General features: G+C 39.4%; 1 protein-coding gene across 4 annotated transcripts in view; it reads right to left on the bottom strand.

Moving 5' to 3' along the window:
• The window catches only part of TBL1X (transducin beta like 1 X-linked), a 194,100-nt gene that overhangs the window by 81,488 nt on the left and 97,689 nt on the right, over positions 1 to 14,923 (bottom strand). For all 4 annotated transcript variants that reach the window (XM_009089642.4, XM_030234609.2, XM_018913520.3 and 1 more), the window contains one exon: positions 7,831 to 7,938. Coding sequence is in view for 1 of the 4 variants with exons in the window: in XM_018913520.3 (XP_018769065.3) it covers positions 7,831 to 7,938 (108 nt within the window). In the remaining 3 variants the exon portion in view is untranslated. The remainder of the gene's footprint in view (positions 1 to 7,830; positions 7,939 to 14,923) is intronic.

Here is a 14,923-nt window from a genome sequence, read left to right as displayed (position 1 = left end):
CAGTGACCTAAAGGGAAGTTTTAATTGTTTCAGCTTTTTCTAGCATCTCACACAAAGCTAACCTCAGGTTTTGCTTGGCACTTTATAATTCAATGAAGAGAGAAAATGTCTAGCCAGAGTCCTGGACTCATTTCAATCAGTAAGAAAGATGCCAGTGGCCTCAAACCAGCTATTACTGAAAAGGATGAGTACACAGTACAAACTGTTCAAAGCATTGTGTTTACAAAGAGTTCTCTGAGTCAGACCGGCATTCTTTCGTGTAGCAGGGAAACAAAAATATCTTATACTTTTTAAAGTATAAGATATTTAGTAATAAAAAAGTATATATACTTTTATATATATTTATAAAAGTATATATATTTTTAAAATTAGTTTTACAATGTTGAATGTAATCTTCCTTTAAACACACAAACTAAAAAAAAAAAATCTTTTTTTAATCAATCAATGAATGTAAAAATTATTAAGGTGAATCATTATATCCAGAAGCCTTGATTACAGGGGGAACTAAGTAGAGACTAGACAGAAATTATTCTACATTCTCTTGATCAGAGATATACAATCATGCTATAGATGAAGGCAGCTATGATTGATTATTCTGTTTATTAGGACTGCAAGCTGGTTAGATAAAAGGGAAAATTAATTTGTGCATGCATCAGTTGAACTAATCTTATTTAAACTGATTTAGGCTGACGATAAACACAATTCATGTTACAGACATTTGGGATGCTTGCTAAATCACATTGTAGCTCACAGAGCAGCCAATAAAAATATTAACCATTTCAGATATAACAAAAATCACAAACCCACTTTGTTCTGTTGCAACAGAGATGTTTGGGAGAGTGCCTTCCCTGTTCCCCCAGTATTCTCTGAGTAGGTGCTCAATCTCCAGAACCATTAATTAGAAGATCCAGCACTATAGAACCCTGGCTAGCCAGCTCACATGTGAAGGTCTGAACACAGCAGAGATTATTCAAAGGCTATGGGCAAGTCAATAAAAGACTGTTTTGAGACCTACTGCAAAAATGGTGGTACTGGTGTAAAACCAGGTGTGCTGCAGCTGTTTGCCTCTGCTCCTTACCTGGAGTTCACTGTCCCTGACAGCTAGAGCTAGACTGATCTCTTCTTGCATTCTTTAAAGTTAGACCTTCCTGGTCATTTTAAGATATTTCAGTAAGAGCTGGCTGGGAATGGACTTTGCACTAAAAACAGTCAGGGGGCTTGAGTGCTCTGCTTTTGCAGCTCAGGTGTGGGCTCTATGATACCTTAAATCACCTCAGCCTTTTCTGTGGTGATCACTCACTCTCCAAATATGCCTTTACAGCAACTTTCCTAATCACTGTATTCACATTTGTGAAAAAAATCAAGGACCAAGGTCCTTGATTACAAAGCCAAGTGTGAAGCTGTGATCTCAGTGTGAAAATAAAAACACAGTATCAGTGATGATCATGTTAGCAAATCCATTTTGATTAATTATACCTGAAATATCTCCAGTTTACACTGAAGAACTACACTTAACTTTCATCGCTACATTATGTAAACTTTTGAGAAAAAAATAGTAATTTTATTTCTCTTCATTTACAGCATTTAGTGTGATGACAAGACAGGAAAATACCAGATGTAAATGTTCACAAGCTGCTTGAAGATGGAATTTCTTCTGAAATTAACTGATTTAATCTGTATATTGGGCACAAATTTTCAGCATGTACTATGTAAGTAATAGTATGTTTATCCATCAATTATATTCATCCTCCATTAAATCAAAGAAGCTCAGATAGGAACAAGGTCATACAAAAATGCAAATGGAAATACAGATCCTGTACATCTCCAAGGCTTAATTAACAACTTATTGAAAAAACAATTATATTACCTGTCCTGTTTTCATTTGAGATGGCTGCTTGAGACATTCAAATTATTCAGGAGCATGTTTGACTAGACTGCCTGTAGTAATTCCATTTCTACATCATGATGTGGTAAAATAATTCAGTTTAAAAGAAAAGCTTTCTTTGAATCAACCTTTAAAAAGCAGAAAATCCTATTTGTCTTCAGAGGAAAACTGTCCTAGCTGAGTTTGGGAAGCAGATTTAAAAAAGCTGATTTACTGCACTCACACAGTCCCACATCAGAGGCAGGTTGCAGAAGGCACCGTGTGTCCAGAATGTGCTACACAACGAGTGTGTGCCCAGTGCCTGTACACTCACTGTATGCCCAGTGCCTGCACACTCAGTGTGTGCCCAGTGCCTGCACACTGTGTGCCCAGTGCCTACACTCAGTGTGTGCCCAGTGCCTGCACACTCAGTGTGTGCCCAGTGCCTACACTCAGTGTGTGCCCAGTGCCTACACTCAGTGTGTGCCCAGTGCCTGCACACTGAGTGTGTGCCCAGTGCCTGCACACTCACTGTATGCCCAGTGCCTGCACACTCAGTGTGTGCCCAGCGCCTACACTCAGTGTGTGCCCAGTGCCTGCACACTGAGTGTATGCCCAGTGCCTCCACACTCAGTGTGTGCCCAGTGCCTGCACACTGTGTATGTGCCCAGTGCCTACACTGAGTGTGTGCCCAGTGCCTGCACACTCAGTGTGTGCCCAGTGCCTGCACACTTAGTGTGTGCCCAGAGCTACACCAGTGTGTGAACAGTCATACCACTCAGTGTGTGCCCAGTGCCTGCACAATCAGGGTGCCCCAAGTGCCTGCAAACTCAGTGTGTTGCACAGCGCCTCACTCAGTGTGGCACAGGCCTGCCCACTGAGTGCTGCCAGGCCTACACATCAGTGTGTTGCCCAGTGCTGAAACTGTGTATGTGCCCAGTGCCTACACTGAGTGTGTGCCCAGTGCCTGCACACTCAGTGTGTGCCCAGTGCCTGCACACTCAGTGTGTGCCCAGTGCCTGCACACTCAGTGTGTGCCCAGTGCCTGCACATTATGTCACTGCCTGCACACTGTGTGTGTGCCCAGTGCCTGCACATTATGTCACTGCCTCCACACTCACTGTGTGCCCAGTGCCAGTCCAAAGAAGCACACACCTGAGCTTCCCAGGAGTGCTGCAGCCCAAGCTGAATTCACTGACCTGGCTGTATTTCTGCAGCTCTGCCCAGACGAGCTGAGCAGCCTTTGGGTGGATGAAAATGCATTGCTGCCCTGTGTGAAGTCATTGCTGGGCAAACTCAGAGGAGCAGTTTTGGGCAAGGCACAGCTCCCTTCCCCTCCTCGTGGCACGGTGTTTGCCCATCAAGGTATGAACCTTTCACTGCAGCTGGCACTCTAGCTGAACTAAATATATACTTATTAATGACTGCAACAAAACCTGCCTTTTCCCACTTTGCATATTTCTTATTAGCACTCTCAAGTGACAGGCACAGTGACTGTGGTAGCATAATGTGCTCTACAAATCAAATAGCAGAGTATGGGATTATCACTGTTCAGTCCTACAAGGTTTGATCTAGGCCTTAAATAATCACCAGCTTAGTTTAAAAATCAAAGGATAAGGCATTTTGCCACCTCAATTTGCAATGCTAGCATCCTCTTCACTATCATTGAAAACCTTCCTTGAAACCTTAGCTGTTTTAGAGACAAAAGATTTAAAAAAAAAAAAGCAGCACAATAATTTTATTCCACCACCAGTAGTTTGAAACTGTACTGCGTAAGAGAAAGGCTCAAAGCAAATATTTCAGAAGTTAGCCATGACTGGAATAGTAATTTCATCTCTCTACCACATGGGTCCTTGTTCCAGCTAGATATACTTTTTTTCTGACTTAGTTGACAGCCCAAAAAGTACACATTAATATTTCATTAATAAAATCAGAGTTCAGTTAACCATGACTCACCAAGCAGCAAGAGAAATACCAGGGAATATACAAATAAAACTCTACTTCAGTCATCAAACAGCTGCAAATTTAAAGAATGTTCATGTTCTTTTAAAATATGCTTATTTAATAATATTATTACAAGAGTTAACTATTTTTCAGTAAACAGGTATGATGCCATAAGACTTTTAAGAATAACCACTCCATGAATAGTTCATGTGTACACACTCAGGTGCAATATTATTTGATGGCAGCATTTGAGGAATGATGTTAGAAAACAAAATCAATACAGAGTTTATTAATTAAACCTCAGAATTATAAAGGATATTGTTTAAAAGCAGTTTGATTTTCTAGTCCATAAATCTAACTGACTAATAAAATTATTTGGTGGGATCAGGTGCCAACAGTAACTTCAGTTAGCACACAGAAAATCTCTGTACCCTATGCCTGTGCAAAATAACTTATGAAGCTCTAAATAAATTGAAAAAAAAATCATTAAAAATTAGTAACTGTAAAAAAATTATAAAAGCTGTGTACAGAACAATATGCATGGGGGTATTATGGTACTTTTCTGAATCACGGATTAGCAAGCAAACTTTTTGTTTATAGTTTCTCTTATTTTCTTTGTATAAAATACAGTGTTCTTCTTATGCTAAAAGAAGACATTCCTCAAAATAAAGAATGTCAATGCTAACTTATGGATAATGGAACATGCTTCTCAATCACACCAAATGAATGCTTCTGAAAAAATACTGTTCCGGAAATTGAAAAATAAAAAAGAACATTTTTTTATATTAATCTGTGCCTCTGCACTTCTACCAACAGTCACAACTTGCACTACCACAATTCATTTGTGATATTCCTAAACTGCACTTATTCCAAGCTCTTTGAACAACAGAAATGTGTTGATATGCTGATACATTTGAAGTACTTTCCACTACATCCTATTTATTTTATTCTTAAATTCAAAGTAATTCATACAAGAAACATATAACTAGGAAAAGATGACCTGTTTATTCCTAGGTATCATGTGCATACACCTACCTTTCCTACTTTTTCAAACTGAATTTCCCCAACCTGTCATCTTTTGACATCGAATTTCACCTCATCTCTTTGCCTTATTTTGCTTTTTACAAGGTTTTCTAGTCAAAATACTGTCATTCCCATAACATATCCCACATGATCCTGATAAAGCTGACCTCTTACCATTGTCACACCTATCATACCAACTACAGTTAACAACAGTTATCATTCTAACTGCTGGGGACATCTCCACTAAGAGCCAGACAAAGATCTAGAAGATGGTTCTCTACATTATTAGCACCATTATTCCTCAAAATTATTGATAATTCAGGATGTCAAGGTCTTGAATTCATACAGACAACATGCTAGCAGAGCCCAGAAGGATGTACTCTTGCAATTTGAGATAAAGCAAACCACCAAACTATCAGAGAACTGGATGATCTGCTTAAGCATGTGCTTGTGAAACACAAAAAGAACTGTGAAGGTCATTCATCTGAGAGAAGTAAGTAGAAATGCCATGCAGTCAGTAGTAACTCATCAGGCACTCCCAAATTTAATTGCTAGAATACATATTGAATGCACAGGCCCAGAATGTAATTACAATTTTGGTATTTGAAACAGTTTAGTTAATAGCAAGCATGGAAGTTCATTAGCCTAGTAAACTAGGGAAAAAATCTGCACTTGGGAGAAAGTACAAAGCAGAGCTTTGTACTTTCTCCCAAGTGCAGAGCTCTCACTTCCCCACTGCCACCAGGGACCAAAGGTAGTGATTAAATAACCCAAAAAAGACAACCTGTGGCAAAAAAAAATCATACTCCCATTCTGGGTTAAGGGTGTAATTAGCTTGAAATACAGATTACACTTGAAAACCCAGTGAAGCTAATTCTAATGGGAAAATCAGGCTAACTGAAACAGCACAAGACCTCCAACTGGGATTCATGTTTTAAAGGAATAAAAACATTCTATACAAAAAACCCCAAACAAGCAACATATACTTTCTTCTAAGTAGAAGAAAAGCATTTTTAGGGATAAGGAGGCTGCTAGTAACCAAAATGAATGTTAAAAGTCAACTTTAAATTAGTACACTGCAATAGTTTGTGCCTCAAGAGCACAAAATGTTTGTGAGAGGATCTTTTCAATGATGCCAATTTTCAACACATTTTGGAGCACCAGAGAAATTCAGTAAGACTGCTAGCATTTTCTGCTAATGGTTGAGGATGGTAAGCAGTATGATGTCAGTAATTATAGAGCTCTATGCCATTACTAATCTCAGGCAAAATAACCACTGAACTTTCAAAGGATAAATTCATTGGGAAATTATATGAACAAAACTGATGCCAGTCAACACCATTTTACAGAAATTTGCTAAACAAAATAGAGAATTTTATTTAATCATCTGACAAAGTTACAAACTCTGGTCAGCAGATGTTATTCCATAAATGAAACACAAAGACATTTAAATGGCATTTACCTTACAGCCACACAAAACTCAGAGTAAGAGATTATTATCAGTATCATCAGATGTGATTAACATGAAAAAGTAGCTGTTACCAGGAAAAAACAATTGAAAAAGTACTCTACATTCCTCTCACAAAATCATCCAGTACTTACTCAATACTATTTAAGAGTATCATCAGTGATACATAAGTAAATACTGTTGATGGCAGTGATGGCACAAAAATTGTAAAACTGGTCAGTAAAGGTAGCAAATTGTTATCCAGAATAATATGGATTTCTTTGTCTGATGGGCACAGTGTATTACAGCCAAGTGGACTTATTCAGGAAGCAAGAAAGAATGCAGGTAATATCCAGAAAACAGTGCAGAGAAGCCACAGACTTAGGAAATACATACAACCTTAATGGCACAGAAACAACTCAATATAAATGACAGTGAAGCCTGACAACAAAAGGAAGTAATCAACTTCCCACAGATGTAAGTGCATAAGACCAGAGATACTACCCTAGCCAACAGCATCAGTGGTACTGGACAAGTGAATATAGCTCTATAGTGTCTGCACTGTTTTTCCAAAATGGCAAACATCTTGTTCTTCCTCCATTATTCACAAAAAAAGAGGAAGAATTCTGCACCTTCTTGAGATGTTAACCAGAATGCTCCACATTTTGCTATTAGCACAGAAACTCACGTGGAAAAAGCACAGCAGCAATTTGAAAATGCTCCAGAGAACCAATGAATGTTACATGAACCAGAAGCTGTCTCTGATCCACTTCAGGACAATAGGTTCCAGCTTGGGCAGTAGTGATGGTGGAGTAGGTACAGTGGCAAGACAGGTCTTACTGTTGACATGTTTTGGGGTTATTTCCTATCATAGCAATTACTAAAGACCAAAGCCACTTAAAGAATTGTACAGTACTTCTTTGTTTTGCTTCTTCAATCTGTACGTTAAAAACCAACCCTGAACAAATGCAGACTTTTTGTCAAATGCATCTGCTCAAAAGAGCTGGATTGTCACAGCTTTAAGTGACAACACTGGTGGGAGTCCATCATCACCTGTGTGCACAGGGCCTGACTGCCTGGGTGGCTTCACCAAGGAAAAACAGACAGGACAGAAGTGGCACACCAGAGGTGAGCTCTTATTTGGTGATTCCTTTTGGCTTACCTGTCACCGACATAGTTTATGAAAAATCCTTTACTTAGGAATTTTCCTCTCCTGAGAGCTGAGAAGCCTCAGGAGCAAACTGTAAACAATTCTTATCTGCTGCTGTGGAATGCCACGGGAAAATCTCTGATTGGCCCCGTCGGACTGTTTCCAGTTGAGAGCCTATCACAAAACACCTGTCCAGTGTTTCGGGCTGAGAAGACTTTTCATTTACACATTCTTTTCTATTCTTAGGATAGCCTTGGTAGTGAAATCTCTAACTTTATTCTTTTAGTATAGTTTTTATATCTTATATATCATATCATAATAAATCAAGCCTTCTGATGCATGGAGTCAACTGTCTCGTCTCTTCCCTCATCCTGGGACCCCAGAAAACCATGTAACACTTACCTGGTCGTGAGACCCTTGAGCTGCTGAATGCTGCTCCTCGCAGGCTGCTGTCCAGAGTCTGGGGGTTTGAGTTACCATGGAGATCAGCGCATCTGACACATGAGGGGGCTGCAACAGACACAGGGGCACCCGTCAAACCAGTGTCCATCACCTCAGCAAAACACAAGCACTTGACTCCCTCTGCTTTTGGCATTCCCCAAGGTCTGAGCTCCCAGATTAGGAGCTTTAGCTGAACCGTAAAGGGAAAAAACCCCAACAGCCATCACCAAAAGAATTAGAAAGGTGAGAGCAGTCCCCAGAGACACACAGTATTTGAGCACTTTGCAAAGCCATGCACTTTTTCAGGAGCTTGGAAGAATTCAAATATACCATGAGCTTGACTCAACAATTTTCAGCCTCTCTGGTCAAGTATAACAACAGCAAGCAATCCACCCAGAGCCACTGCTGAGCACAGGACTGGAACAGCAGCGTGCTGCCTCAGAATGGTGGGACACACAAAATGCTCCCTCAGAGAGCCTCCAGTGGGAAACTGATGGAGCATCACCTCTGTGCAAGAAATAAGTAGGCAAAACAAGTCACCTCCTTGAATGTTCTAGGGGCAAGGCTGAAGGCAAGCATTTATGAAAATCAAACATGAAAGACAGCCTGGCATTCATCTGCAATAAAAAATCTATCTGAAGACTTTTCCAAGCCTGCCAACAAGCATGATGAGTAAAGCCTGATTTCTTATTGCCTTTGCCATTCAAGCACCACATAGATTGACTAGCTTCTTAATCTTCCATTTCAAACCTTAAGTCTTATGCTCAATTTTTGTCGACATAATTTAATAATTAAATGCTGTAAAGTGAAATGAGATAGCCATTGGAGACTTTTAAAATTAATTATCCTCTTCCACACAAATGTCTGACAGCTTTGAAAACTATTGTCCTGGTTTTGTCTGGGATAGGGCTCATTTTCTTCCCAGCAGCTGGGACAGTGCTGTATTTCAGACTCACTATGACAGTAATGTCAGTACAGTGATGTTTTAGCTGTAGGTGAGCAGTGCTCACACTGAGTCAGGGATTTTCAGTTTCCCATGCTCTGCCAGTGAGCAGGTGCACAAGAAGCTGGTGGGAGCACAGCTGGGACAGCTGTCATGGTGTGGCCAATCCATGCCATACAATGTCACAGCCAGCATATGAACTGGGGGAAGCTGGCTGTGAGCAGCCATCAGCAGGCAGTGAGCAATTGTATTACTCACCACCTTCAAAAGTCCTTTTTGGGCTTTATTTCTCTCTCTTGGTTTGTTATCTCCCTTTTAATCATTATTATCTTTATTACTATTACAATTAGTATTATATTTTACTTATTAATTACTTATTTCCATTATTAAACCCATCTTATCTCAACACATGGGTTTTACTTTTTTCCTCCCCACCCCAGTGGGGTGAGTAGGGGGTTGGAATGAGTGGCTGTGTGGTAGTTACCAGCTAAAGTTAAACCACAACTATACATTAAGTATCATTTTATGACGTAATCAATTTAATATATAACATATTTGAACACATCATCAGGAAAAGCTTACATAAATCCATTTCTAATTCTCAGTCTGTAGTACTACAACATGTTCTCATTTACTTCATTGTGACATAAATACACCATCTAAGCAAATACAATACTCACTTCAGAAAGAGTTACATCTATCCTAATCAAAGGTGAATGACTACACAAGGGACAACACTTGCCTACTGAAGCATCCTAAACTATTTGCAATACATCAGCTGGACATTCACAGTTTTTCTGAGTTAGTCTACTGAATGCCTATAAATCCTCATCTATGTGGCTACATATCTAACCACCTAATTCTCAGATGCCATTCTGAGTTGACTGTTCTCATCTCTCCAGCTCTTTTTTTTTTTTTTTTTTTTTTCAATTATAGAATCATTGACTGGCTGGGGTTTGAAGAGACTTAAAGATTATCTCATTCCAACCCTCCTGCCATGGGCAGGGACACCTCCCACTAGACTTTTCATCTCCCCACCCCAGTGGGGTGAGTAGGGGGTTGGAATGAGTAGCTGTGTGGTACTTAGTTACCAGCTAAAGTTAAACCACAACAACTATATATTAAGTATTATTTAATGACATAATCAATTTAATATATAACATATTTGAACACATCATCAGGAAACCTGGCCCATCCAACTTGGCCTTGAGCACTGCCAGGGTTGCAGCATCAACAAGTCGTCTCCCATCTCATTTCTCCTGTGAAGCATGTTAAGTTTATGCAAAATGCAATATACTCAAGCAGCGTAACTGTGTACAAATAAAAAATCTGAAAATCCAAGCAACAATTAGAGGATTCCCCATGTCTTATGGGAAACTTTTAAAGAGTATTATTACACTAAAATTATCTCTATTCAATACCCCTACATTATGCTATGCAACAGTAAGTAAGATGTACTGAGGCTGCTCTCATGTGAAAGATCAGGGAAATAACTGGCTCATCTGGAATAAAGGCTTCTGCAAGATTCATGGAGTTTAAAGGACACTGCAGAATACCAGATACTCCTACTGTAGCACTGTGGATGAATCAGGGTTATTGAAGAAGCTCTATTAATGCTTTTTGTCATAATTGTGAACTGGTTGGGTCATGTTTTCATTTGTTCTGTTTACAAATCTTACAAACTGGATCATGGGTGGTTTCTATCAGTGACAGAATCACTCAAAGGCTATTCATCTTGCTGTAATGCTGGAGAGGCAGGAGGCAGCAGGGCAGGCAGCAATGCTAACACAGGCTGGAAGAGCTAATCACATCCTTCGATAAGGCCAGCTTTGGTTACCTTGCAAGACAACTTTTTGGCAAATACCAGCTCTAACTGAAAAAGTGAAAAGTAAAGTGAAAGAGACATATTGGAGGCAAAAAGATATGATTATTATAATTTTATTACCTGTAAGTGTCAGTGAGGCTTAAAAGTTACATATCACCCATTATGATTGGGTGAGAACATACATATATTGATGATTGCAATAATCATATGGTATCATATGGCCCTACCCACAATGTTTTACTCAACAATGAGAGTTTCTTCAAATCCAATTTCATACAGAAGTAAATACTAATATGAGATTTGAAATAAACAGTAGGCAAAGACAAAAATGTTCCTTTTAACATTCGTTTGTAATATTAGCATTACAACCTATAATTACTTACAGTAGGATAAGTAATTCACAATTTACAAAGAAAATAAAAAATAATCCATCACCAGAGATCACAGAATACAGCTGCAAAAGTGATTAGAACAGGATACAAAGTACTTTAATATGAAATATCTGGAGAGTTCCATTGGTATAGTTTATAACAAAAAATAATAAGACAGATGATCTTAGGTGATTACATCACCCAAGTATTTTCATTGGGAGAATATACCAAGCACCAACTGGCTTGTTAATCTAGCAAACAGTTTGCAGAAAACAAATCAGCATCTGGAAGTGGACAAGAAATTCAAATGAGAAATAAAGCACATGCCTTCCATCACCTGTGACTAACCATTAGTGCAACCATCCAAAGGAGAATGCAGAGATTCTCCATTGGTTGATGCCAAGCTTTAGTAGAACTTTCCCAGAAGATGAATTTTTGTGAAAACACAAGACATCCCGCAGTCATACAAAAGTTACTCTGTTTCATACAGATAGACCAAGTCTGCAATACAGAGAAAGGGAGCCTGGGTGCTGTAGCCACCCTTTCCTGCTCATAAATTAAATATATTATGATGAAAACCAGTTTTCTGGTTTTGTATCCAAAGCACTGGGTGGTGATGAGCACTGTGCATGCTGAGCTGCTGGTGCCAGCAAACACTCAGTGACACACATACAAAGTGAGAGAGGGAGTGTGTGTTCAAGCCACGTGGAGTCACACAACTACTGCCATCCTTCCAGAGACAGGTGGGCTAAATTCTGCTGGAATAATACTCTGACTTCTAATTTAGGAAGCTTGCTCTGTCCCCCATGGGCTGAAAGGACTCAGTCACAGAAGAGTGGCAGCAGGAGCTCTCTTCACAAGGGTCACTTGGGGCATCAGTCAGATGACTGAAGGCAGGCAAGACAAATGATGCTCTCTCAATCTGTGCAGGGAGCAATAAACACAGTGCTTCATGTTATTAACTGCTTGCCAGTCCTGTCTCTGTGGACAGTAAGCTTTCTGGGCAAAAAAACCTTCTTAGTGTGGTATTTCAGTGGGTTAGCCAAGCAGTTCCCCACCCCAGCTAACATCCAGGAGCTGCTGTGGCCTCACAGCTGTTTGCTCACAGCTCTGTCCCTGCAACAGCAGCCTCACTGGGCACACAGGTAACATGGGCTTCTTGCAAAGGGACAAAGGAAAAAGAAAAGGAAATAAAACCAAGTTATGGCTTAAAGGCCACACTGGTGTCACAGTGAGCAAGCTTAAAAATTTCATCCCTTTAGCAAGAGATAGGAAAGTTATTGGATGGCTTAATTTAGCTAGCATTGGTGCTGTTGCTAATCTATGCCTTGGGCTGCTAAGTGCCAAGAAGTGTAACCATGTTTAAATATGAACCAGAAATAAAAGTTAAAAAAATTCTTTCCTTTTTACTAATTGTACATCTGGTACACAAGGTTTGACTTTGGATTTGCACTATGTTTGAAAACACATTAGTCAACCTATGCAAACACTTTCCTTGATCTCCTTATCTCTCAGCTCCTCCATTGGACACAACCTCTGTGAAGCAAATCCATGGAAAACCCTGGCACCACCTCCCATGTGGGCAGCTGATGAATGAAATAAGTCACCAATCCCCCTGTGACTGTCCCCAGTGCCAGCTTAGCTTACAGAGAAGCACTGAGGCCTTTCCTGCCCTGGGCAGGGCAGGGCAGAGGACCAGCCCCGTGCCAGGGACAAACTGCATAGCCCCATTTGCACTGAGGAGCCAATGGAGGGATGCTCCTTAAAGGAGGGCTGAATGTGGCACTGCCCTTTATGGGGCACAGACCAAACAGTGCATTTATCCTCTGCTTCACATGTAGATCTCCTTTTTCAGGCACCTGAGGGACTTTAGGAAACTGAAACTGGGGGCCAGATTTATAGGAGGCACCTGAAATTACTGGCTGGGCAGGTGGCTGGGGTAAGGGCACATAAACAGCACAGCAGTTTTACTCTTGATTTAAACTTGGAATAATCAGTCACATCATTTTGGGTGATGTTCTAGTGAATTCTACTCAATTCCTCTAAATACATTTAGCTGCTTAATATTTTTCCAATCTGATTTCTGTTTAAGTACTATTTCTGCATAGTTTCAGATAAATAATTTCATTTCTTTTTACTGAACAATACAGATGAGGAGAAACCAAACCACTGCCATTACTATCCTATTTCAGCATATTTCCCTTAACTCTTTCAGAATGAAAAAAAATATTATCTGGGTAACTAATTTATTATCCCACTCCCTTTGGGCCTTTAAAGGCACAGGGAAGTTTAAATGCTAAATAGGACATCTTCAAAATACACTGAATTCCAAAAGCAGGGATTGCATTATCTCTGGGAAAGAAATGCAGGATACCTGGTGTACAATATTTTGCTTTCTTTCAAATTGATAAACAGCTTCAATATTTTCAAACTACTCCTGGTGGACTATACTATACTATACTATACTATACTATACTATACTATACTATACTATACTATACTATACTATACTATACTATACTATACTATACTATACTATACTATACTATACTATACTATACTATACTATACTATACTATACTATACCATGACTGTACAGAAGACTATAACAGAACATCAATAATTATGCAAACCTTCTGCAAAAAATAACCTAAAATGCATTTTCTAAAACAATTTCTAAAAAGTGTACAAGTCAGTGAAGAGAACATTTCAACATTCAAACTCCTGGTGATTTGCTGGGGTTTTAGTTTCTTTATGGAGTAACACAATGTATAAACATGATCACAGCAGAACAACCCCAGCTGTGGCTCCCATGGGGCAGGACCAGCAATTTGTGTGTACAAGGATTGTGGATAACACTGCAGACACATGGAGCAGAAAGCAGGACCATCATCTTCAGCACAACACAACGTGCTGGGCTGCTCCATCGTGTTTCCAATTAGGACCTATGCACTAGAAATGCCATCTCTGTTCAGAAAAACCCACACAATCTCTGAATATTAATGAATTTGCCCTAAGGTCTTATAGAATAAATAAACACCAGTTTATGTCTTGCTATGATAAAAAATTCCTGCTGTAGACATTTATGTATCTATTATTGCCCCACAGCTGCTTTTTCTAAAGGAAGCTATGAGAGATTTTTTTTATTTTAAATATACCACAGATGAATGCCCAGATTTGATGAAGTAAAGTCTAGAGTCAGTTAGAAATCTGAAAATCAATGCTAAAAATAAATATTCATTATAGTACTAGTGCAAAAAGCTTCCCCATTGTAATATCTAATCCGAAGCAACAAAAATACCCTCAGAAATAACCCACATCTTCCCACAAAAACTTAAAATACTTAAGCCTTGAAAGCCTTTCCTCAGGTGCAACTCACAGAGCCTGGGCTGCCCCTTTGAAGCAAGCCTCTCAATGGAAAACAAAACAGCAGGTGGAAACTCATGTTTCATCTTAACTAACTGTCAAAACTAGTGGACATCATGAAATTAAAAATTTCAGAAGCACTTTCTCAGTAACTTGGCTATATTATGTTATCCGTTTTACAAGACAAATTAACTCTTTGCAGCCCAAGCAGTGACTCAATCCAACCAGTCTTGGAGCCAGACTAGAATTGACAGCAACAATTCTCAAAATCATTTACCTCTCTCAGCCCTTTGCCTGCACAGGCACTTTGACAGCTTTAGCTTTTTTCTGCTTCAGCTGTGTATTTGAGTGTAGAAGATATTTTCTCTATCATGTGTAATAGTTTCACAGGAGACACATGAGTTATCTACCATTATTTAACAGGGCAGAACTTTCAGTGGTAATAATGGATTTATGAAAAGCTTTGCTGTCAGCAACCAAACCCAGCACCAAGACTGGAAATGCTTACTACTGTAAGAGGACTTTTTGCAGTACATGGACAGATTCACA

Source organism: Serinus canaria, chromosome 1 (assembly GCF_022539315.1).
Source record: "Serinus canaria isolate serCan28SL12 chromosome 1, serCan2020, whole genome shotgun sequence".
NCBI classification, from domain to species: Eukaryota; Metazoa; Chordata; class Aves; order Passeriformes; family Fringillidae; genus Serinus; species Serinus canaria.
The sequence above is the reverse complement of the archived record's forward strand: the minus strand, read 5'-3'. Positions and strand labels throughout refer to the sequence as shown.